The sequence below is a fragment of the Narcine bancroftii genome, chromosome 4 (genome assembly GCF_036971445.1).
Source record: "Narcine bancroftii isolate sNarBan1 chromosome 4, sNarBan1.hap1, whole genome shotgun sequence".
Classification (NCBI taxonomy): Eukaryota; Metazoa; Chordata; class Chondrichthyes; order Torpediniformes; family Narcinidae; genus Narcine; species Narcine bancroftii.
This window is the reverse complement of record NC_091472.1, coordinates 94,733,491-94,760,278: the sequence shown is the minus strand read 5'-3', so window position 1 is coordinate 94,760,278 and position 26,788 is coordinate 94,733,491. Positions and strand designations below refer to the sequence as shown.

Genomic DNA, 26,788 nt, shown 5'->3' with positions numbered 1-26,788 from the left:
AAGCAGTAGCTTTTTTAAAGTGGGTTGAAGCCATTTGGCCATTATCACAGGAGTGTCTTGATCCAGATTACAATGCCTTGCTCCAACTGCAAAAGGCTTTGGGTGAGATCACACTGGTTTGCAGTTTTAATCTGTTTTTGGAAGCAATGTAGATTGATTTGTAGAGTCAAAGAGTTCTACAGCTAGTCCCATATGCCTGTGGTTGCACCATATCCCTCTAAACCTTTCCCATACCTGACTATTTAAATTGTTTCTGCCACACTTTCACCCTCCAAACCTTTTCTCATCCCCTCGAAATCTGCTTTCTTCCCATCAAGAATCTCAACCTTTGGCCCATCTATTCTTTTCCATTACTGGCCTAAAACTAATAGTATTGTGATCACTGGACCCAAAGTGTTCCCCAACACAAACCTCTGTCACCTGACTTCTCGTTACCTGACATCTGGTTACAGGTTGTAGGATGGTGGAACTGCCTTTGAGGAAAGATCAAGTAAAATAGGCCTAAATTCTGTGAAGAGAGGTGGTGGTGGTGATGTTGATGGATGCAAAATTCTGAAGGAGCTGACACAATGGCTCCTGCTTTCTCAGCAGGAGTTATAACTTCAAGGACATAATCTCTAAATGACAGTTTGGGCATTTTGGACTGAGGTTTCCACACTGATAGTTATGGATCAGTGGAATTCTCTTTCCTAGAAAATGTGGATGCCAGGTGGTTGAGTATATTTAAGTCTGAGAAAGACAAATCAACACTTTGAATCCAGGAGCTGTCAAGGGACTTGGAGTTACGGTAGGTGAGCTGTGATCTTGTTGAAAGGTAACAACACAAGCCTTTGGCCTCCAATTCCTTACAAAGTACCTTTGTATATAAAATAAACAATGTGTGGCCCAAGCCTTGCCACTGTGTTTAACAAAAATGTTTCATTATTCTCCATCAATGTTCATTATACAAGGTGATTTCAAACCATCATGAGCAGAATCTTTGGAGAGATTGGAATGGAGATTGCCCTTGTTTGTTGTGTGCATAAAACTATTTAGATTTATGGAGTTGGATATTTTGTTTAAAGATGGTCCTTTCCAATCTTTCTATTTTTATAGCAAATACCAATTCTTGCTGAAGTAAATTGGTATACAGAGGATGAGTTCTGTTATCTAGTCCAAGTGTCCTGAAGTTTGCAGCTACCTTTTCTGCAACCCCTTTCAATCTATTGTCCATGATAGTAGGAGTGTTCTTCACTTTTCTATATGCTTGAGCTGGTGCCAGTTCCTCTTCAGACAAAAGGTGGTTTTGGAATACAAGGTTGCTTCAGAGTAAATCTTGGAGACTTGAGTTTGCTGGATGGAAAATGTTAAATATGAAGTGCAGAAACCACTGGTGAAGGCATCAACATCAGTCATTTTAAAACTGAAAGTGAAATCATCCCAATGAAATCCAGGACTGTGAAGTGATAAATGTTAATTATCTTGATTTGTCCACTTTTATTCTGTTAAAGCCTACATGGCCCCTGAAGTTATCACCAGAGCAAAGGGAGAAGGACATGGGCGTGCTGCAGATGTCTGGAGCCTTGGGTGTGTCCTTGTGGAAATGGTCACCGGCAAGGTGAGAAATGTAGAATGGTAATATTTTGGTGTTTCTGGCATTATGTGATGGTTGTTGCTGGATACTGAATGGTAATTTATGCACACTTCAGGTGGTGACAGGATATCTGCACTGTACATTCTGTACTTGAGGTTTTTGGATTGTAGTAGAGAGAATTGAGGGATATTTGGATTAGACAGGAAGTCAAGATCAGATCACATCAGAGCAGATTTGAAGGATCTTATGATCTACACTTGTTCCTGTTTTGATGTGTGTATATCTATGGTACTTATTCCATACGCAATGGTGAAATTACATTTGAGCACTACTGGTTACAAGTCAGTGGCAATTTGAGTTGATGAATGTGCAACTGAGATTGTAGGCATGAGTCTTCAGGAAATGTAATGTTTGCATGGAGCAGTAGCATCTGCAGCAGTGATGGCATACTTTGAACAGATTAACTATTGTGCAAAGGTTGGAACAATGGTACACTGCAGCACATAAACAGGCCCTTTAGCCCATATAATCTGTGACAAACTATTTTTCCAACTAATCCCATTAACCCGCACCACATGTAGCCCTCCATACCTTTCCCATCCATGCACCTATCCAAATTTTTCTTAAATGTTGAAATTAAACCCTCATTCTCACCACTCTCTGAATGAAAATGCTTACCCAATATGTTCCTTTAACACTCTGCAATACAGTTCCATTTACCATGAAAGTCCTACCTAGTTTATCCTCCCAAAGTGTAACTCCTCACACTTGTCTATATTAAATTTCATCTGCCAATTTGCAGCAAGCTTCGAAAGCTTTCCCCTCTGTCTATACATCCCCAATCTTAGTGTCATCTGCAAATTTGCTCTTCTAATTTGCCACATTATCATATTATTGATATAGATGACAAACAACATCAGTCTCCATACCAATCCCTGAGCACACCACGAGACACAGGCACCTCTTTCTTCCTCTTAACCAGAGCCTCAATATCTCTTGAAAGCCAAATGTCCCTATACCTATTAGTTGTGGCTTTAATTATAACAGAAACATGGACATTGTACTCTCAAAATTGCAATTTTGAATGCCTCCCACCTACCAAGCACACCTTTACCAGAAAATAAGCTATTGCAATCTACACTTGCCAGATCCTCTCTGATACCATCAAAATTGGCCTTTCTCCAATTTAGAATCTCAACCCGAGGTCAAGACCTATCCTTTTCCATAATTATCCTTAAACTTTAGCTTTTTGATCACTAACTTCCAAAGTGTTCCCTCACACATACTCCTGTCACAGTCTCTAATAGGATATCCAGTATTGCATTCTCTCTGGTTGGATCCTCTATATTATTGATTTTTGAAACTTTCCTGAACACATTTGTCAAACCTTAATCCATTCAACCTTATATCAGGTTCCTGAGTCCTTGCTAGATTTGACATACCTTCTTTAGCTACTTTTCCCTCTCCAAACATACTGGAGTTTAAAGATGAACATCATTGCTGTTGTATTACCTTGAGTATCCTGAGCTATAATCAAATGCCTTGGATTACAAATCATAAACTTCTGAACCATGCGAGGAATGAGGTTTGTTTTGCAGTATTACAATGAGCCAACAGAATCTGAATCCTTCAGCCAAGAGATGAGTCCGCTGGGTTATAGCACTTCATTGAGCTGTTGTCCAGTCTCATCAAACACTGATTCAACATAAACCTTATTTTGAAGAAGTTGTAAGATTTTGTACAAATAATCATTTAATTATTTTTTTCCTTTGCTGAAGTTGAAAATTATTATAAATGAGTCCCTCAAGAAAAATAAGTGCTTTATAGTCATGTCACATTGGTTTTAGTGCACCATGTTCTTCTGATGACTAAATCTCAAGGTAATTTGAAATTAGTCAAGTGCATTTTAATTACCACATTTTAAGACTTCCAGTTTCAGAGAAAATTCTTTTTAAGAAAGGATCCTTGATATTGGATTATTTATCTTCCAGATTACTTTTGATGTGAATTCAATTACTTCACCTTGTGCATCTTCTGCTGTTCACCAAGATCTTGGCTGATGCTTAGCATTGCTTTCCAACATGAGACCATATGTGTTATTTCCCGGATATTTAAACATTTTTACAGCATTTAAAAGTACTCGATGATTGAGCCGTCTTCAGTAACATACTATGTTTTTATTGGCATAGTTAGCACAATGCTATTACAGTGTCAGTGACTCAGGTTCCAACCCAGTGCTATCTGTAAGGAGTCTGTACATTCTCCCCATGTTTCCTCTGGGTGCTGTGGTTTCCTCCCACCTGTCAAAATGTACAGAAGTTGTAGGTTAATTGGTATATTTATTAACATCAGGACTTATATTTGTTAGTATGAAGGCCAAAATAGCATTTCATATGAAGCTTTAATTACATTGAAATACTTTGTGTTCAATTGCACTACAGAGGCTTTTGCTATTATGGTGAAAAAATTTAATTTTTTTGTGGAAGATCTTTGCTAGAAAGGTTTGTGTGATCAGGCATACAGAACTTGCTAATGGAGACACTGCCTTTTATGCTGAACTTTTTGGTTTCTAGGTATCAACCATTTAGTATTTTGTTGTTTGTAAACTCAAACATTTTTTATTTTTGCAGAGGCCTTGGCATGAGTACGAGCATAACTTCCAAATAATGTACAAGGTGGGAATGGGTCACAAGCCACCCATCCCAGAACGCTTAAGCCCAGAAGGCAAGGATTTTCTCTCCCATTGTCTGGAAAGTGATCCAAAGCACAGGTGGACATCTAGCCAACTTCTGGATCATCCTTTTGTCAAGGTTAGATTTTTACTTTGTCAGATTGAAGTTGGTTTACTTCTCTAAACTCAGTCTTCAGTGTTTTTGCAGATGCCAAACTTGGATATAACCTATCACACATTGTAAAGCTTCCTGAGCACTCTTTCAAGGTACAGTTTCATATCATTGATCCCTATCTTATTTCTAGGTTTGCTGTGATGAAGAATGAAGACTGGCTGAACAAAAGCTTCAGTGGTCTCCCAGACAGACAAGAAGCAATCACTACTGCAAGTGCCAAGAACACTCAACAACAGTGGACTGCATGGACAGCTGACAGGGTCACTGTACCACTGCTTCTGTGAAGCTGAGAGGCTGAGACTGCACATGTTGGGCAAATAACTGTCTAGCAAATTAAAATAAGCTGCATGCTCTATTGGAAGTGCCATTACTACTGTACAGACTGTTGTGATTTCTGCTCCCAATAACCAATCTCTTTCCCACACCTTGCTTTTGGAAAATGTAACAACCAGCTATTGTATTTCAAATTTCTATAGGTTCCAAACAGTTTTGATGTCAAATATTCTAATTTGTAAAATGTTTTTATCCTGTTTGTTGTGCTACACATATCTGTTATATCGTGGAGGAAGAATGCACTGACTCTTGTGAACGTTTGCATACCTGAGTTTATTCTGCAGCAACTGTGGACTGATTAATGAAATACAATTGTTTTCCAATAAATTCTTTATTTTAGGAAAACTGGTGCTCAAGAGTGGATCTGTGATGGGAACTGAAGGAAAATGTGTCAAGTATACATATGGACCTTGTTTAGTAAATGTATGAGAGAAAATCCACTTTCAGCTAGATTTAGCAGTTGATCTGGTACTGCTTGGCTACTTGTTTCTTTTTGCAAGTATGATATGCAATAGCTACTACATATTTCATAATAGATCAAGTCCAGTCATTATTTATTTGGCATTCTTTGAAGACATTTAAAACCCAGAAGCATGGTAAACCCATGAGGACATTCATTTGAATCATTGCATATGAACAGCTCAAAAGCCAAAATTTACAGAGGTGAGACTTTTTATAGTTCCAGTAGAGGAGTCCAATAGCTTGAACAATTATTGTGTAGTTTTAACATAAAATTTATCTGGAGTTATGCAGTTAATTGTCCTGCATAAAATATTTACTCTAAACATCAGCAACCACAAGGGCTGCAGAGCAGGAGAAAATTCCCCTGGTGATGCTGGACCTTACAGGAAAGGTGACCACAGTAGTGAACCAGCAAGAGACTCAAAGGTGCCAATGGCAAGAAGGGTGGATTCATCACCACAGGAGATTAATCCACCTACACTTGGGGTGGCTGAAGCGGCTCTCTTTTATTGGAGCCACCGAGCTAGTGATGACTCGTGCACCTTGCTAAGGGCACAATTGAATGAGTAATTTTCCCTACCTATTTTTCAGTATAAACAGTAACTACTCAGCTAATTAATTGTTTCAGTAAGAGGAAAATGGATTGCAGAAATGCAATTAATTAACCATAATTTGTTGTGACTTTAAATATTTTCAAATCCTACAATCAGATAGAACAGGTTTAAAGCAACAAATAACAGAATATTTATACCGTTTCTTACCTTAGATTATCAGGTCATTAAACTCCAGGCCAAACATTCGGTGCCTTTTCTGTCCCTGTCATTTACCAACCTGGTCTATAGTGAGGAACATACTTTGTTTGATAAGTCCTTTATTCATTTAAATGCAAGTATTGTTTACCTGTTCCAATGCTGGGTCAGTCTTCAAGGGTTCAATGGAATATTTAACAAATTTCATTGCAGAAGGTGCCTGGACCTATGACGAGGTCCCGGTGGAGGGGACGCTTACAGATGCGTCAAAATGGCATTGGACAAGAAGGAAGTGTATCACTGCGCATACCTGAATCAACAGGCATGCACAGACCATTTGAGGAAGTATTTTCTTCATTGAAAGAATGATCTGAATGGAATTTCTTTCAAGGAACAGAATCTAAAGAGACTTCACAGGGGGAGCTTGGCAGAACTGGCTAAAGAAAGTATATTTGAGGTCTGAAGTAAAATATATGAATATAAAGGTTGATATGGAAAAGATCCAAGATGTGGGTAAAATAAATCATATGGTTAAAAAAGTAGAAACAAAGTTTGAAAATGTACAGGAGAAAAATTGGAGAACCAAGTTATAGTGTGATCTGTTGAAAGGAAGAAATGCTTTGAAAAAATTGATAATGTGAAAATTTTAGTAGAAGAAATAATATTAAAATTGTTGGATTGAAAGAGGGAGAAAAACAAGATACGATTTTTACAAAGCTGAATACCTAAAGTTTTGGGGGTGAATAAATTTGAAAGACCTACTGAAATTGAAAGGGTGCATAGAGCCCTTAAGCCACGACCACAACTGGATGTAAAACCTTGCACTATAGTGGTTAAATGTTTAAAATATCAAGATAAAGAAAAAGAATTAGTCTTAGCATCTGAAAGGGCACATTTGAATATTATGAATCAAAGATTTTCTTCTACCCAGTTATTAATGCACAATTGTTTGCTGAAGAAGAGTTCAATCCAGTGAAGAAAACCCTTTTGGTAAAAGGTTACAAATCAGTACTTCATTACCCAGCTTTGTTGAAGACCTCATTATTTGATGGCAACGAGAAATTATTTACAGACTGCAAACAAGCAGCAGAATTTGTGGAGACATTACCTATGATTGAATGGAGGGAATGAGATGTGTTTATTTTATAGGTTGATACTTTGTTAAAAGATATGTATACCTGGGAGGTCAGGGGTATCGGCTTCTGGGAGCCTTTGATCACATACTTTTTTGTAGCAGATGACACATCGCACACAATGTGGGGAGGGGGGTCGCTCTATATCTGGATTTCAAGAGGAGTTGGAGTAATTCAGAAGATTTATATTATTGGAGGGTAGTTTGGAGAGATATAAAGGAACAGTATGTTGATATATATTAATAAATGGAAATAGTAATTTATCTATATTAAATTTAATTAATTGATAAGAAATGGTTGGAGATTAAGAGATTAATATGAGACTGCTTTGTAAATTAGAGTCTGTATTTATAGGTTAAATATTAATTTTGAGATTAATTTTAATATATGACCCTCCTTAAGGAATTATGTGTGTGTATATATGCGCGCACATGATATTGTGTGGTGAAAAATACTTCTGAAATAATTTTCTATATCTATTTTATTCTTTCTATTTCTATTATTTTCTTTTTCTTTTAGGGGTTTTAGGAGGGGGGGGGTTAAACACAATGTATTGCATGTATGAGTAATATTTAATGCATGCATTACAATTTTGTAATTGACTGCATTGTGGATGAGGTACTAAGATTACAAGATGATCTAGGTCAGGGGTAGCCAAACCTGGGCACGTGAGCAGAAATATGTTGACTGGAGGTGATGCAAGCACTCCCAAAGCCTCCCCAGGACACTTAGAATCCCTGGAGCCAGAATACGGGATCCCAGGACAGTCACACACCCAGGCTGTGCAACAGGAAAGGGGAAGTGAGCACTGGAGGAATGTCCCCTGCTGAGGAGTGGAGCAGTAAGTGCACGCTGAAGTCAGGTTCTCCTCGCTCAGGCCAGGCCACAGCAGAGCACTGCCGATGTTGGGTATGAAGCTGGGAGGGCTGGGCCAAAAGCAGGGTTCTGTTCAGGCACTCTAGCAGGAGGAAGCAAAGTGATAGAGACAGGGAGGAGGTGCTGGAGGGGGTCCCTAATGAGGACCTCATCCAGGCACCAGGACAGAGCTGACAGCAGCAGTATAATGTCCTGTCAGTAGCCACAGGCAACCCCTGGCCCAACTAAATGGAGAGTCAGCACCACACTCCATACCCCAGCCTCCACTCCCAGCTCTCCCACCACCCCCATTCTGCCAGTATCTGGGAAAAGGGGAGCAGAGGTGTGGGACCCCTGACCTCACCCTGCTCAGGAGGAAACTTTGCATAGGGTCACTTTCCACATTGGTTGGCTGTGGAGACTGCAATGCCACATGTAGCTGAAGGGACCAGTGGCAGCAATGTTCTCAAAGAACATATCAGGAGCAGGGGTCGTCCATCCGGAATGAAGGGCATGTGTCTGAAATGCTTGTTATGTATCTTTACTACATAAAGGACACTGTTTGACCAGCATTGAGTTTTTACTTCAGCTACAGTGTTTTACTTAATTGGGGATGATGATCTCCACTGAAAAGCCAAAATTCAGCTCGTCATTTATAAAGGGGGATAAATCATGGATGTTTCTATGCAAAGAACCAAGCATATACAAAAGTGTTAGCAATCAACAGTGAAAGGAATCGAATTTTTGTAAGGTTATTTTTACACAACAATTCCTTGGTTCAATTATGAATAATCCAGTACAATTTATATACAAATCTTAGCTGTTAAAATAATTTGCCAAAATGCCCACCAGAGGGAACCATTATACCCTAACACTTGTACTTTTGCCATTGAAGTCAATTAATCCAATTACAAATGATTTGGTTCAAAATTAGAAGGAAGCCCTTTGACATTTCAATTAATTGTTAAGAATCTAAATTCCATAAATTTATTAAATATTTCTCTACAGGCAGTCCCCAGGTTATGAATGTCTGACTTATGGACAACTCGTACTTACGAACGGACTACACAAGGTTTCAGCGGTTCGTGGGCTCAAGGAGGGAGAACACTGCTGTTGCCCGAAAATTCATAGTTGAGGAGTTTCCCCAAGCAAATATTGGAGATATAAAGAGCACAGATAGGGTTTCATCTTGAGTGAAAAGAACCAGTAGAGATGCAGGAGCATTTAACCTGCCTGGGATTGACAGCAGCATCCAGCCACAACCACCAGACGTGAATAAACCAGTCTCCGTTAAAGTGTGGCCTTGTTCAACATCAGGCATCTGGTCCTACCAGCCTTAGGAGCGGTGTTAAAATCATGCAGGGCTTCTCCTGCCACAGGACACTACAATGGTACACCATTTAAAGTTGGCGCCGCCTGTGTGATGTCATCAAGTACACACCTTGATTGTAGAAAGACCATGAATATGCTCCATCTACCATATTGGGGCAAACAAAAAAACTTCAAAAATTGCCTACATGAATTTGCCACAGATATTAAAATACCTGTATACTATATACTAAGACAAACATTTGACTAACTGATGCTAAATAAGAACCATATGTACCTGTTCCGATTTGACTTAAATACAGACTTGGGAACAGATCTCATTCATAATCTCGGAATTGCCTGTAGTACAATTATAGAAAATGCTCATACCCCTGAATGTTAACTTATGAATCCTTTGTAATGGAACTTCATGCAAAATTTTAGCATAAACCTTTTATCAGAATATTTGCAGCGACTTGAAAGTTTCTGTTCATTAGAGATTCAGAAAATTAAAACTGCATTCTCAAAATGCATTTTGAAATGATCAATTACAACTTCTTTGCAGTATCTCTGTTAATGTTGCCAGATTACATCAATTTACACAAAATAAAAAGCAATCACAAACTGCAGGTTGACTTTGACTTCATCAATTGTTCATTCTCTTGATCAAAGATTGTTTGAAAACAGTGCTAACCTCAAAGAAAGTTCCTCACAAAGATGTAGTGACGTCTGTTCCCTTTTGCCGCCTCAACTGCCGTCAGGCATCAAATCAAAGCCGTAATTGAAGCCCAAGAGCTGCAATGTCATCAAACTGTGCAGTTAATTACATAGATTAACTCCCAGAAAGGAAAACAGGAAAAAAGAACAAGCAGGGCAAAATTTATAAAGTATTACAAGCTAAAATATTTGATTAGGGGAATGATAATGACCCTACTTATTTTTAGGGCCTGTGGTTCCTAGCTTGTATATTTTTCTTAAACCACATATGTCAAGCAACAAAATGAGACAGAATATTTTAATAAAGGAAACATTTCTTAAGTATCAGAAATCTCACTGATTAATAATATAACTCAGCACAAGAAGACCAAATCAAAGACAGCAAATCCTGAAATTCCATTTAATTTACATTTAGTAGATAATTTAGTTGCTTTCCCATATGATGAATAATCAGATTTAATATCAATGCAACTACAATATTCAGGCCACTATTTGGACCATAATTAATTGGCCTACAGTAGTTAATGGTGTTTAATTTAATGAAAGACAGAAAGTTAGCAGCATTTACTGCTTTCTAAAATGTAAAAATATTCCACGATGTCAGGATTCTGCATGTGCACAAAACAATGGATTGCCTGAAATCATGAGAAATGTTAAACCACCACTATTGTCAACTGATCTGATCAATCACTATTTTAGTATTTGTAGAATGTGCTCCACACACACATTGACACTGTATTTATGACTAGAAGTAAACCACTGGTTGTACAAAGCTTTGAAACGTGATCAGGTGATAGACAAATGCTTCTTTTCTTCCCCTGAAAAAAGGCAACTTGTTCCATATAAGATATGCATATAAAATAAATGCTGTGAGAGAGAGAAAATAATAAAATAATAGATGACAATATGCAGTGTATAACTGAAACACTAATTACTGTGAGAATCAGTTTCACAATGAAGCAATTCTATACACCTCTACAGACTTGTCTTGGTGTGCAACCTTCCATTTGGTTCTGCAATAAGTAGACTCAGTATAAGGGTATCATATATAATGGGGATATATAGGGATCCAAATTGTAAAGGGTCCAAAAGGTCAACACGTACAATTCACCAATGGGGCAAGGGTGTACCAACTTGACCTTCATCCTGATGGCCACCTTCATGTGTAGTTGCTTCAGGTTATGCATGGAACCGAAGTATGAGGGCATCAAGTGCTGCTACATGCTGAGGTTTTACCTGACCAGGTGTTGAATGATGGGAATGGCCCCATTGCCATGCAATGAGCTAGTCAGCTGGATATTGCCACACTACCTATACTTTGTGTTTTACCAGACAACCACCTTTGACCACAAGTCCATCAGGCAGGGGTAGGAGACACTGAGAGACAAAGATAGATACTGTGGGGTGGTTTCCCCTAGCAGACTGTCCAGGTCATCTGGTGAAATGCCTCATCACCAGTGCTCACTGATAAGCACCAGTACTTTGCATAGCTGGCAGTGAGAGGTGCCCTCGTGGTCAAATCCTTCTTGTTACAACAGAAATATCACTCACAATACATGTTGTACCTGAGATGACTGGGGTAGAATGGAGACAGTAGCCCACCTCTGCAAAATGCAGAATTACTGAAAGTGTGTAGAGAAGGATGCAAGGGTCCTTGACATGGTTCATCCCCAGTAGCAATGCGATAGAGGACCGTTCCCAGGAGCGCACGGAGAGACAGACATCCAGAACTGCTGGAAGATCTTCAACTCGGTGAATGATCCTCTTTGGTCTGGTGAAACTTGCTGGTTTTTCAGCACACAAAAATGTTTGTGAAGGAATGCTGCCAACTGGCACATTCCAGACTGCGGAAATATGTGCTGAAGGATGCACTGAGGCTTGGCATAGCCAACATAAGAGTGCTGTGGGGAGGACCTCAGTCTTAAGTCCTTCCATTACTGGGCTTTGAGAGCTTGAGGGTGGGGGATGGGGGGAGTAATGAGAAAGTGACATAATGTGGTGATGATGTAAATAGAGAGCTTATATTACAATATACAATAATAGGAATGAATGGATATGACACTAAGGGTGTGAAGAGACTTTGAACAGTTTTATGTAAATAATTTATTGTGAATAAAGTTTATTTTAGTGAAAAAATAATAAGTATGTCTAAAGATACTTTTCCAGCACAATTGGTATTTGATGGGTTAACTGCTGCATTATTGTAATTATAATCATAGTCATTCCAAATCTGAAATATTCCTCTTGAAAAGGCTTAATGATAAGGTATCGAATTCCTGTCTTATTTTAGAGATAAATCCATTTGAAAAAAAATTAAAAGGAAGGCAATTTGCAAAACATAAAACAAGGTTCCTGCAGCTTAAGAATAAGCAGAACAGAAAATAGTTCTCAACCTTCTAGAAAACTGCATGCATTTAGTTCAACCAATTGGAACAATCCTCCAGTGTTAAACAGAATAAGGGAAGAAAGAACAGAAATAAAGAGGAAATCATTGATATCTTTGAAAATCACAAGAATTGGATTGTACATTTCCTTGCTATCTTATCCTTAGCATTTACACAATCACTAGTGATCACTTGACTCAATGGCAGCAAATATTTTGATTGAGACAGTGATTACTATTGCGAAGTTTAGTGCAAGCCTACTTCCTGTATAAAAGGAAAAGCAAGCCTCAGAAAGGACAAGTCAATGATTTCATTTTCAATAACAGGAACTTCAAGCAAATATTGGGTCCAATGGAATTAACAACAAAGAAGAAAATTGTGGCATATTACCTCACAAAAATATTTTTTTTAAAACCTGGTCAGTTATTGTACCAGTCATAACAACTTTAGCAAATAATAAATAATGGGATATAATTTCTTTTCAATACCACAGTAGGAGTTTATATTGAGATATTTAAATGCAGTTTAGGAACACTTCTTCACAAGTTGATCTGATTGCCGAGGAGAGAAACCAAATCAAACATTTTTCCCTTCAATTAATATGTTGACAATCAAAGATACAAGGAAGATTTCACTCTGGGTTGATGATGTCTTCTCAAAAGGATTTCACTCCTGGTTTAAAAATCATATTTAAATTCCTCATTTTCTTGTTTTCTCCCTTCCTGGGCCACTCCATACTCTGCATTTAGTTTCATTTTTCTTTCTTCACCAAGTGCCATTTTGTAAAGTAGTTGTTACTTTGACAACTTAAGTCTTTATTGATGTACTCTCACTCTTCTGGAATTTAAAGCAGGCTTGTCTTAACTTGAAATGTTCATCCGGTTTTTCTCCCCACTAATGCTACAATTGCTGCATGCTTCCCTGACTTCCTGTTATTGGATGAGCTTCAGACATTTTCTTAGAAACAGACGATGTGGAGTGGAGACTTAACTGAGGTGTGTAAAAGAATGAAGTCCCCAATGAAGAAAACAGGAAGGTCTTTACTTCCCTTATCAGAAGGGTCAAGATTTAGTTTTATGAGGAAGGGAAAAATGGGCATGAGTAGCAGATTTAAAGTTTAGGTAGGATTTAGAAGAGTGTGGAAGGGATCTGGAACTCACTGGTTGGAATAATGGCAGAGGCAGAAGTTTATTTAAACAATACTTTATGTATGCTTGAAGAGCTTTAAACTCCAGGGCAAAGAATGGGATGTTTAGGTAGCTGTTCACTTGCACAGACATGGTGGGAAAAATGATCTCTTGCATCAAAATTCCAAGGTTATAAATCAGTCAATGTTCACACATCTTGTGTGACAATTACATGTAGCACTGGATCAGTCAAAACATCCTCTTTTCTCCCAAGGATGCATCAAGTATTTAAGCAACAACAGCAAAAAAGACACATTCTGTAAAACTAAAGGATCAATAATTCAGTAAAATACAAATAATTGCATTTGAATAAGTTAGAAGCCCCAGTTTTATGCTATTAGAAAAAAAACTGAATTCTTCTGTTACACCGTTATTTTTGAAAAAAGGTCATTTCCATTTAGATTGAAACACCACAACATTGAAAGCTTCAATATGTCAGATCTTTTAGTGGCACTATTAGTCTGGTGTTCTCTAACAATATCCAATTTCACCACGTCTCATTACTGTATGAATGGCTTCATGCATGAAATCCACTCTATCCTTTTATGTAGATTAAAATACCATTCTACATACTGAAGGAATCACAGTAATGTAGATGCATCATTCTCAGACCCTAGCATCTGCTACAAGTTCTCTTCAAAAATATACTTTAGTTCTTTTGAATAATACCAGTCTTGATGGAAATTAATTTTTCCGCTTCAATTCATTGTTACCGTAGCTGGAGCCCTTTTCTATTTCTGTCATTCCAATCATCCATCGCATAACCACAGAGGCTGAAAAACAAAAACATTTTTAATAAAATGTAGATAAGCCCATGCAAGAAAACCAAAAAAAAACATTTTTTTCTGGCAATTTTACAAGGCTTTTGTTCATGAAACTTGACTTCAAACTTGGATGCTGTGTCTTCAGTCAATCCAGCTTCACTCTCAAATACCAGTAAGCATTCATTTGGAGCTGTGGGCCAGGCAGTGGAATAGATAGTTGGCCAACTGCAGGACAGAAGCAGAGCAGAGAATAAGGTGTAACTCTACAGAATGACAGGAGGTAGAGAGTGGGTCACACAAGTCACTGCTCTGTGACAATTTTTTTGTTGTGATTTAATGATCTTGGAATTGGGAACAATTTCCAGATTTAGACAGAACACCAAATTTGGAGGGGTACACGGTCGTTAATACCAAAGAGGACAGCAATAAAACATTAACAACCATGCAGACTAAAATTAATTCACTAATTATATGGTTAACACACAAAATTTTAGAATTACTTGGATAATATTTTAATAATAGAAGAGCAAAAAGATTTGGGGAGAAATATTTTCATGAAAATCTTATGTTTAGAAAAGAAAGAATGAAAAATTAGAAAAAGGTTGTACAAGATTTATATTGGACCCAAGTTAGATCTTGCTTAAAGCGTTGTGTACTTTTCTCCTTGCTTCATTTCACAAAAGTACTAGAAAGGATGAAAATCCCTCCAAGGATGACAAGAGAAATTTAAGGTTACATGTATCAGGAAAGGTAAACCCTGGGATTATTTTGGAATGACTGGGAGATTACCTAATAGAGGTTTAAGATTCCATAAGCTTTTGTTAGAGTGGACAAAAAATGCATCACCATCCAAGGGGAGGTGAGAACATGGATACAAAATAGAGAATATTATTTGCAAACTTCTTGATAACAAATGGAGTGGATAATAGTAGAGAAATTCAACTACATGTGGCAAATAAATATACATTTAGCAGAAAACCAGATAAGCAGAGAACAAAGCTTTTGCTGATAGTCTGAATGATAAGTATCAAGCACAAAGCCAGCTTGTAAATCACAAAAATCTGCAGACACTGTGAAGTTAAAACACAAAATGCTGGAGAAGCTCAGCAGGTCAAACAGTGTCCTTTATGTAGTAAAGGTACATAAAGGACGATTCAGGCTTGAGCTCTTCATCAAAGTATGAGAAAAATGCTGGCAGCGACCTCCAAGTGGCCAACCATTTCAATTCCAAGTCACACTCCTGCACTCGCATGTCTGTCCATGGCCTGTGAACTATCCCACCCTGACCACCCACAGACTGGAGGAACAACACCTTGTTTACCATCTGCACATTGGCCTTACTGCTTTCCACTAAACCTGCTTGCCTTTTCTTTTCCCTCCCTCCTTTCCAGTTCTTCCACCCACCCAACCATCCCTCCTCCTCATTGGTGCTGTCCCTTTCCTCCACCTCTCATCTCCTGCCTTTGCCACCTCCCCCTTTCTTTTGTTTGGATCCTTGCCAGCGCTTCCTCATACTTTAATGAAGGTCTCAAGCCCAAAACTTTGGTTCTGTATCTTTACCTTTGCTACATAAAGGACACTGACCTGCTGCGTTTCTCCAACATTTTGTGTTTTTACAATAAAACCAGCTTAGATGAATTTAGCAAAGGGTCTATTGTCTGTTGTATATTCATGAAATTTGATAGAAAATATATGATAAATTGACTACTATTCAAGATTACAATTACTTTAATACAACTGCATCATAATTGCAAATATTTTAATTGTTGAAATTTCTTAATAACCATAAAGTAGCAAAACAATTTCTCATCAAATACATTCCATTAATATCTATAGATGTTTAAGTTGAATATTATAAAGGACACATCACAGAAAATAAATGAAATACGAGGCAATAATTTCACCATTGGTAAATGAAAACAGGATGAGTGGGATTTACTTGCACAAACCTTTAGCATTAAGACACACACAACCCGCACTCTGAGGGTTTGCAGACATACTGCTCCCAAATTTAAGCAACCATCAGGAATATAGCCTAACCTCCTCCTCATCGCAAATACGTGTAATTGACTCACTTTATGACAGTCTTCTATTTGCTGCTGTATATACTGAATATTCATCAAACTAGATCGTACCTTATACTAGATCTTCCAACATTTGCCTTCTTCCTTTCAAACTTCCAGATATTACTTCAGTATCATTCAAATAACTTTAAAATCTGTGGTTTGGATACAAGTGCATAATAATCTAATTTGCCTACAATACAGCAGATACCATCTCACTAGATCAACACGAAGCCCTAGAACACTTGGACAACAAAGATGCATACATCAGTGTACGCTTCTGCGAAAGATTAAGTTTAACAAATATACTTAAAGTTAGGTGAGAATATAGTTGTCTTGTAAGTGAGAATGTGACTGCCTTCTAACATGAACTCCCCTGATAGTAACTAAGTCCACAAAGATGTGGTAAAAATAAATAAGCCAAGAGTAATGGCATTTCCCAGCCATTTGTAGGCACCAGAAGATAACATTGTTGTTAAAAAAAACCCAGAATGCCAGCTGTGTGAAACTTGTAGGGTCTCACACAGACCCCTGCCCAAAGGTGTACAAAAGGTGTATGGTTTGAATGGGGCTTAGTGTAGAGAACAAGTTACTGAACTCTTTCTTTGTACCCCTCACTCCTGCTAGTGTTATCAAGGCTGAATAAAGAAAGCATTGTATGGTTAATTGGTTCTGCTGGGTTCTGGAGTTGGTTTAATTACAGCCCAGGCTGACTTTCACATTGGTGTAGTCACATCGGCTTTTGGGACACTGGAGGGAGGATAAAGAGGCACTTTCAGATCCATTGTATCTGCCTCCCATCCCAGTGGTTTCCTAGAATACAGTGGTCCCTCATCAGAGGGTGATCTGGTTCCCTGCCAAGATCCAGTAAAGAACCAGGATAGGCGAGGACAAAGTGTACAGGTCAGTGGAATATATGGTACAAGGTTTAAAATTACGCAATTGCAGTGGTTATATGGATAAACGGATACAGGATTGCCTGAGGTTAAATTTTCGTTCAATCGGTTGGCCAGAGAAGTTCAGATAAAAAGTTCATTTGTAAGCCAGGCAGGAGATAAAATATGCCTAAGACTAATGGGAGAGCCCCGGTACACGAAGAATGTTATTTGTATCTGAAATATGGTAAAGAATTTCTGCACCTGTCAGCAGCATTAACCAATCGACTGGGTAATGAGCCATGGCCAGTCGGAGGAACATAGTGCATACAAGATATAGAAAAAGCAGAACAAATACTATGGGGGATAAAAAACATAGGAAAGAAATAGAGAAAATGTATATGGGAATGGAAGGAAAAGAGACAGAAAGAATGGCAGAAATTTAAAGAATGAAGCCTGAGAGAAAATGGAAGTCGTAGAGGGATAGTGGTATGTACAAAGGAGGGTTCACCCAATGACTGGGAAGTCTTGCAGGCCGAGTCTGAGTGGCATGACAATCAGGAGGAAAAAAAAGATAAGAGCAGAGCTATGAGCCAAATTGTTAACAAACAGAGGGTGATAAAAGACCTTGGGGACCCTCTATCAGGCATGGCAACCATATTTCTTGCACAATGATGAGGAATCAGAAGATTCCTTGTGGGCAAGACCACCTCCATATGTACCGAAGGTATCACAATCCCCGCCAGCCACCCAAGACATGGAGCAAATACCCAAGTCTCGTCTCCAGCTAGTTACAATGAAGAAGGAGGAGGAGTAGCTGAATGAGGCTTCAGACTCAGCTTTGATGGAGAATTGTTGCTCACTTTGGAAAAAGAGACTTAAAGAATTTGTCTCCCACCTTCAAGGCTCCTCGAGCACTTTTGTTTGTTACGATATGGTATAGGGTGTGAGGAAGAAGGGGTTAAAAAAAATTCAAGCTGAATGTGCCACAAGCAGCAATTTGAAACCTGCCCTCCAGAGTTATTCACTTGTAATGGAATGAAACACAAACAACTGCATTTCAATGGATGGAGTTGATTCTTGGAAAGAACCAGAAAGTATGAGGGGAGAATTCTTTAGCTGACAAAGAGAAAGTTTCTAAAGGATACTGAAATGCTAACATGCTGAAATGTGTCTGAAACAAAGACAAGAGCTGCTTCGCTAGAGCTTTGTAGAATTAAATTGGCAGACCAAGTAAGATCACAGATCAATGCAATGTAAAAGCCAATTCATGCAGCAGCTTCACATTAAAGTGACAGTCAAGAAATGGTGTTCCACTCCTTCGGCATTTACAGTCCCACTTGCAGCCTCAGCTACTAACTTGTACAGCAGAAATGCAGAACAAAGAGAATTTGAGGAGAAAAATTGTGCGCTGAAGAAACAGCTTGAAAGCTATCAATATCAGACGTTTTGACCAATTTGAAGATTTTACTTCGATTGTGAACATTTGCTTACAGTAACATGCCAAACACACAATATTTTACTGTGCAGCAATTAGGCTAAGAGAGCAAGGAGGTTTAGTACTGAAATATGCTTGCAAGCAGGTGGAGAAAGTAAGTTTTGATAATGAAGCAGGGATTCATGAACCTGAACCAGTGCCACCAGAAGACACAGGTTAGTGGGAGAGCATTTGGTTTCTGACAGGAATGAAGAAAATATTATACACTTTATTTTCAACTGTCATTAAAGAAGAACTTTTATTATCATCTTTGTGTCTGTGTTAGTTGGAGGTAACATTCTGAAAAGATCTGATTAAGCATTCCTGATGATTTCAAACTAGTGCAAGATTGAAAATTTCCACTGATCAATTTTTTTTATTATTCATTTTGGGGATCTCAGCACCACTGGATATAACAGCCCAGCCCTAAGTGTACTTAAGAATGAGTTGATAATCTGCCTTCTTGAATTGCTGCATTTCTCTGAGTAATGGAAATCCCATTGTGCTTAAAAAAAAACAAAATTAAGAACCACAATAAATTATAATTTTACATTTTATCAATTATTTCCATACAAAACTCCTGCTCCTGATTCCAGAACTATTCTTCTCATCCCCAGCAATTTGAGATAGATCGATAATAACAAGATAGTATTTATAGCTGTGAACTCTAAGCAATTCTATAAAATCAATCAGTATACACTCAAACGGTCCCGTGGGCATTCGTCTCCTTCCTGGAGGGCATTTAATTGGTTTACCAGGATCATTTTTCTGACAGATAATACATTCTTGTGCCTTTCTTTGTGCCTCTTTTCTCGAATTGGGGTGCCACCGCTTTTTTTTTCGCGCCTCTCCTCCTCACCCAAATGTGTCATTGCATGTACATAATTAAGCAGTACAGGCAAAAATGCATCAGGTACATAATTGTGTCCAGCAGGGATGGTCTATTATTGAGTTTCTGGATCTCTGGCACACCCCTGCTGTTATCTGCTGCCCAGGGTGTAAGTGTAGAGCTATATTCGACTCCAGCTTTGCTGAATTCAACAAGGCTTTCTGTTGCAAGTTTGTGCCATTTAGGATTTAAGTTTCATACATAACCCCAGAACAACAAAATCACTGACAATGTTAGCCTACACTAGAGTTGAATATAATTCTAGACATACACCTGGGCAGCAGTTAACAATGTAGAAGTGTGGCTTGACCTACATGCCCTTAGTGAAAGAATGATTAATTATGTGCAACAACTAACTGAAATACTTGAGACTTTATATTCACAGAATCGCAATGCTCAGAGAAACAAAGAGGACAACATAAAGGGAAATCCAGCCCAGTGATTATGCTCTAATAAAGAATTGGGAGCAGAAAAAGTTGGCACCAAGGTAGAAAGACAAGCAAGAGCACTGACCAGGCTCTTGAGTGGCCAAAATGGACAATTATTGTACTTATGAATGTTTTGGGTTTTGCTTTGGGCATCCTAGCAATGAATGATTTGATAAAGGAGAATGGAAATCTAAATCAAATGATTAAATGGGAATGATAGATTAGCATAGCTTGAATAGTTTTACTGTATTTACTTCCTTTCTATTAGCTTCAGCAGCAAGAGAAGGTTGAAAAGAATTTTTTATGGGACAATTCTAGAGTTTGTTAGAGGGATTATTTTCTGTCAGTAGCATAGCTGCAAGATGAGATAAACCAAGCTCGAAACTCAAGCTAAACGTTTTGCTGGGGTTTGCCAATTACAGGTCATATAGTTAGTTATGAACAGAGAGTGGGCTGGAAAATGAACCATATTCTAATGATCAAATAAGTTATCATGGAATGATAAAAGGAGGGAATGTGAAGGAATAAGTTTAATGATTAAACTTAACAAAAGGCTAATGAGTTGGGTGAGGATATAGGTACCTTGTAACATAAGTGGGACTGTGATTGGTTTCTAACATGAACTTCCCTGTGCTGCAGTGAAATAGTAATTAACTCCACAAAGAATGTGGTAAAAGTAAATAAACCCAAGAGTAAGGACACCCTGACATTTCCCAGCTGTTAGTAAAGACTATGAGGGAACATATTGTAGTAAAAAATAAATGCCAGCTGTATGAAACTTGTGTGAACCATATAGGGTTTCATGCAGACCCCTGTCCAAAGGTGCATAAAAGTGGGATGAACACATTGTATGCTTTGAGAGGAGCTCAGTGTAGAGAACGAGTTACTGAACTCTTTCTTTGTATTCCTCACTTCCCCTAGCAATATCAAGGCCGAATAAAGAAATTGTTGTACAATTAATTGGTTCTGCTGTTTGTTTTATTACAGCGCAGGCTGGCTTTCAAAGTTCATCGACTACAGTTCAGCATTCAACACCACCATCCCCCAAAAAATGATCAGCAAATTCCTTGACCTGGGCCTCATTACCCCATTGTGTAATTGGATCCTGAATTTCCTTGCCTTAAGAAAAGGTAAAAGTAAAACTTCCATTTTTGTCATGTAATACTGCAGTTACCATATGTCTACCATAAGAAAGACACTTTGTCCAGCGTCCCTCACAGAAATGAGGCCCCAGCGAGAAATAAACTTATGACCCCCTGGGTTACAAGATCAGTGCTGTAACCACTGAGCTATTGGCAACAATCAGTGAAGATTGGCAAGAACATATCCTCCACAATCTCCATAGGTACCAGAACACCACAGGTCTGCATCCTTAGCTCCCTGCTCTACTCATGACTGGGTGGCTCGGTACAACAATAGTGTTTTTTTTTTCAAATATACAAAGACTTCATGGGATTTTACCGTTAGGAAGAGTCTCCTGACATCCCAGCAGTAGTCATTCACAAAACTGCAAATCTACATTTCTGACCACGAATTTAGATAGCACACCGGCAATGCTGTCTGTAGAGAGGTGGGCTGTTGACTGCGACATATAACATAAGCAGGACATAGAATGCCACTACATCGATGTCAACTGTGACATGATCATACACGCCAAACATATCCTTCAAACAGAGGAAAATGGCTGTTGATCCAGAGGTTTTTTTTAAATCCTAGCAGCAACTATGTATAGCACTATTCAAACACAGGTTAATTTCACGCACATCATGCATGACTTCATGATGCATCCGATGCTGGTAACTTAGTGTCTGCTTTCTATAAATTTAAAAATCATGCATCGCAACGTCACGCACTTTGCGTGTCATCACTACGTCGTATTCATTAGCCCCTTGGTCAGGGAATGCCTGAAGTTCAATTTAGACTGCAGGCATTCTGGGAAAATGACTAAGGGTCTCAGAGGTAAAATGTTGGAATGAGAATGGCAACCTCATTCCCGTTCCGAACTTTTTACACAGCATGCGTTCCAGGAAAATGTGAATAATTTCCTGAAATGCAGCAGCTGTATAAAAAAACATAAATGACATTTACAAATTTGCTGATAATACCACATTAGTGGGTTGTTTAAAAGAGGATAATGAGTAAACCTGGCTGAATGGTGTTGTGACAGAGTATATATATATATCTCTATATCATTGGGAAAGGTTTGTTAGAGTAGGTCACATACAAACACTTGAAAACTGATCTTATTTAAAATACTGAAGCTCTGCCCCATAGTAGACGTATCGACTCCAGAGCTTTTGCAAGGGTTTTTGAAGAGTGCTCAAGAGACTTCACTAATGGATTGTTGTTTACAAAAGGCAACAGATGAAAGAGCATGTCAGAGCCGCTGCTGTCTGGGAGAGAACTTGCTGTTCTGAGAGGGTCATGTGATTTCACAAGCAGAGAGAGTCAAACAGTTTTTCTCTCAGAGAGAGAGAGATCACTAGTATTGCATTACAGCCAGGACAGCAGCTGGGACTGGAACAGGACAAGCTCGCAAGCATGTAGAATGCCCCATTTTGGAAGACGGCCTGGTCATAGCCCTTTGGTGCATGCACAAGGAGAGGACTGGCTGCCTAATGTTTAACTTGGAATAAAAGAAACAGAGAGGAACTCTGTGGTGACCTGAAGGAAAGAGGTTATCATCTGGAGAACCGTGAAGGGGCAAGTTTTGTCAGCAAGACACTGAAGTGGCTGATTACAAAGGAACAACAAATCTCTCTCTGAAAACCAACAAGAACCTTCCTGAGCAGTAACCATTTATTTTCAAGCACCAAGCCTGGTGAACAATATAAATGTTAAATTCTGTATACAGTATAAGAATTGCCTGCAACCAGTGAACTTGGAGTAATAAGAAGTGAGATTGGACTGTGAATCAAAGAACTTTTCTGAACTTACACACGCATTACATACATGTGCGCTTAGAATTAGAAAGGTGTTAAGTTAGGTTAAGTGAGTCAATAGAGATAAGTTAAAGTTTGATTCTATTTTCATGTTTAAAGATAATTAAAAATAACTTTTGTTTAAGTAACCATTTGTCGTGGTGAATATCTATTGCTGCTGTGTTTTGGGGTCCTCTGGGCCCATAACAGTGTACTAACAATAACATCCTCGCACTCACTGTCACCAAAACCAAGGAGCTGATTGTGGACTTTAGATGGGAACACCAGAGGTATATGATCCAATGATTATTTGCGTGATGAGACATGGAGAGCATGAGCAAATTTAAATTCCTGGGACTCACTATTTCAGATGATTTTCCTGAATTCACCACACAAATGTAATCGTGAAGAAACCTCTACTTCCTCAAGAGTTTGTGGAGGTTCAGTATGACATCGAAAACCTTGGCAAACTTCTAGAGATATGTGGTGGAAAGTGTGCTGACTGGCCTGGTATGGGGGCACCAATATCTGAGCAGAAACCACAACAAAAGGTAGTGCCCAGTATATCACAGGCAATACTTTCCCCACCAAAGAAAATCTACATGGAATACTACCATTAGAGATCAGCAGCATAATCAAGGATCCACCCAACCCAGGATATGCTCTGTTCTTGCTGCTGCTATCAGAAAAGAAGTATTAGTGCCACAATACTCATACCTCCAAGTTCAGGAACAGTTGCTACCCCTCCACCAAAAGACTCATTTAAGGACTCTCTCTTACTTTACTCATTTTTAAAAAAAATCTTTTTTAATTTTAATTTTCATTTGCATCAAAACAAATACGTATTTATCCATAACATAAGAATAATAAAAATTACGACACAAAAAGAATACAAATGGGGGCGTGGCAAAATGCCGTAGCGTGAAGACGTAGGAACTCATCTCTCCTCAACTGGACAGTTCAAAACCCGAATTTAATGACTTGATAAATGTCTGAAAATCTTAAGGAAAAAGTGGTGAGAAGAGGGAAAGCTCAACAATAAAAAAAAAATTGCATTTTAAAGTACAAGAAAAACCTGAAAATTCTGGGCCTACCGAAGATTTGAAGCCTCAGCATCGATTACAGATGGATCCGAAGACTCAGCGAACTTCTTCAGCAAAGTTGAATGTAGCGGTGGCATCCTCCGTGCGCGCAGCGGCGCAAGATGGTACCGCCACAACCTCCCTAACATCGCTCTGGGAGACGCATGCTGGCGCTACGTTGAATGCCTCAGGTAGTGTGGCCAAGCGCGGGGGATGGGGGGGTCCGGGACACAACGCTGAGCTCGCAGCTGCGTCTTTGACACAGTGCATTGAAGACACGTTGAGGGGAACCTACCCTCGCGCTGTTGCTACTGCCGGCACACATCATGAGCAAAACACTCGATTGGGTGAGGGCTGCGGGGGCTCCCTCTCAACATCGGGCTGATGAATTCAGCTCCATGTGGAGTGGAGTGCAGACCCGCAGTCAAACCAGGGAGGTTAATTTAATGCAAAAGGAGGTAGAATAGGAACTGGAAGAATACCTGGAAGAAGACAGTGAACCTTTAATGGCTGCAGCTAAAGTGTAAGGTACACCTACAACTTTAAAATTACCTTTGCCATACAAGTCCCCTAGTATGATGAGCCCTATGCCTGGTTCAGATATAATTATGTTGGAAACAATAACTAAACAAAATGAAAGTATGATAGAATATATGATTTCTAGTTTTCAAAATGTTGACCAACAACTTGCTGATATTAGACTTAAAATTACTAATATGTCTGGTGAGATTGCTTCAATGAAGGTGGATGTTAATAAGTGTCTGACAGCAGTTGATATGGTTGATGATAAAATCAAGAATGTTGAAGACATAGTTGACCAAGTTGAAGAAGCGGTTGCTGGATGGTAAATGGAGAAGAAAAATTTTGGTAGAAGATGGACTCACTGGAAAATCAAAGTTGTCGGAACAATATAAAGATAGTGGGGTTACCAGAGGGTTTTGAAGGAACAAATCCTACAAAGTTTTTCAAAGATTGGATTGATGAAGTTTTGGGTCCAGAATATTTTCCGGAGGGTTTGGAGTTAGAGAGAGCTCATCGTGCTTTAAGGATGAAAAAACCGTTACCAAGTCGACCACCTCAGTCAGTTTTGGTGAGATGTTTAAGGTACCAAGACCGAGCAATTATTTTGCATGCAGCAATTTTGTAGGCTCGTATGAATCAAGGTCTGATGATAATACAGAATAGTAAGGTTTTTTCTTTGCAGACTTGAGTCAGGAGGTTATTATGAGACAGAAGGAGTTCAATGTGGCTAAAGCGGTTTTATGGAAGAAAGGGTACAGATCTACTTTTAGATACCCAGCAATTCTAAAGGTCTTTTATGGGCAGTATCAGTCTCAATTTTTTGAAAACCCACAAGATGCATTAACCTTTGCCAATTCTTTGCCAGATTCTAAGTTGACTGAAGATTTTTCTATGAAGCCATTGGTGACTATGAATAAAGTCGGAAATGGTCAAGGTGATAGAAAACTGGAAACTGATCAATTGGTGGATTTACAAGAGGAGCTTCCAGGTGTATCCAATACTTGATAGGATTATTTGGAGCGGTCCGAGTTGGGGAGAAGATGACGACCCAGCTGAATCCGAAGTCATCAGCCACTGTTGGTATTAACCGCAGTTAATAGAGGGGAGGTATTTTTGGGGGGAGAAGGGGTTGGGGTGCTTGTGTTTTTTTTAAAATATATTTTGGGGTTTTTTTTTTAGGGTTAGTTTTAGAAGGAGCCAATTTAGTGTAAGGGTACTGTTTGGCAAGATATAATGAATAGTTTAAATTTTGCAACTTTTAATGTTAAGGGGCTAAATCATCTGATAAAACGGAAACGTGTTTTGGATTATATGAAGAAGCTAAAAGTGGATATTGCATTTTTGCAAGAAACTCATTTGACAGAGAAAGAACATTTGAAATTGAAAAGGGATTGGGTAGGACATGTAATTACTTCTTTTAATTCCAAAGCTAGAGGGGTTGCGATATTGGTAAATAAAAAAGTATCTTTTAGTTTGGATTCTTTCTCTGCCAATGCAGGAAGAGTTTTGATAGTTAACAGTAAAAACAATTTCTGAAAGTTGGACATTAATGAGGATGAGGATGACTAAGTATTTATTTCTGATTTTTTTTTAGGTTTGAATCAATCAAATGAAAATGTTTTGGTCGAGGGAATTTTAATTGTTTTTTGGATCCTTTTGCTGGATAAATCTCCAAAAACTGTGAAAAGAACTAAAATGGCAAAAAGATTGCTTGAGATGATGAAAGATTTGAATTTAGTTGAAGTATGGAGGAAGTTAAATCCAACCGAAAAAGATTTATCTTTTTATTCAGCTTGTCATAATTCTTTTTCTAGATAGATTTATTTTTGATTTCTGTAGAATTACAAGGACGATTTAATTATGCTGACTATAAAAGTAGATTACTGTCTGATCATTCTTTGTTATTAGTTAAATGTTTAGGTGCTGAAGTAACAGACATCTTATCGTTGGAGATGTAATAGGATGTTATTAAAGAGATCAGATTTTGTTAAATTTTTTAAGAGATCAAATTACTTTCTATTTACAAATGAATGAGGGTTCAGTACAGAATAAATTTATTCTATGGGATGCTTTGAAAGCATATTTGAAGGGTCAGATTATTAGTTATACAGCAAAGATTAAAAAACAATATTTACTAGAAAATTCAAATTCGGAAAAGGAAATTGAAAGTTTGGAGAAAAAATTTCAGGGGAAGTGTAATGAGGATGATAAGATACAATT

The 26,788-nt window shown here is 38.4% G+C and overlaps 2 protein-coding genes across 13 annotated transcripts in view; one reads left to right on the top strand and one right to left on the bottom strand.

Annotated features, from left to right (window-relative positions):
- map3k4 (mitogen-activated protein kinase kinase kinase 4) overlaps positions 1-4,786 on the top strand; it is a 253,090-nt gene extending 248,304 nt beyond the window's left edge. For 2 of the 3 annotated variants that reach the window (XM_069932041.1, XM_069932038.1), the window contains 3 exons: positions 1,491-1,597; positions 4,204-4,383; positions 4,550-4,786. In XM_069932041.1, the coding sequence (XP_069788142.1) occupies positions 1,491-1,597; positions 4,204-4,383; positions 4,550-4,570 (308 nt within the window). In that variant the 3' untranslated portion in view covers positions 4,571-4,786. Of the gene's footprint in view, positions 1-1,490; positions 1,598-4,203; positions 4,384-4,549 lie in introns of those variants that run through there. The other variant, XM_069932039.1, reaches the window with a different exon arrangement.
- agpat4 (1-acylglycerol-3-phosphate O-acyltransferase 4 (lysophosphatidic acid acyltransferase, delta)) overlaps positions 3,731-26,788 on the bottom strand; it is a 287,637-nt gene continuing 264,579 nt past the window's right edge. For 4 of the 10 annotated variants that reach the window (XM_069932043.1, XM_069932047.1, XM_069932042.1 and 1 more), the window contains one exon: positions 12,062-14,320. In XM_069932043.1, coding sequence (XP_069788144.1) covers positions 14,232-14,320 — 89 coding nt within the window. In that variant the 3' untranslated portion in view covers positions 12,062-14,231. Of the gene's footprint in view, positions 10,071-12,061; positions 14,321-26,788 lie in introns of those variants that run through there. The other 6 variants (XM_069932045.1, XM_069932048.1, XM_069932050.1 and 3 more) reach the window with 4 other exon arrangements.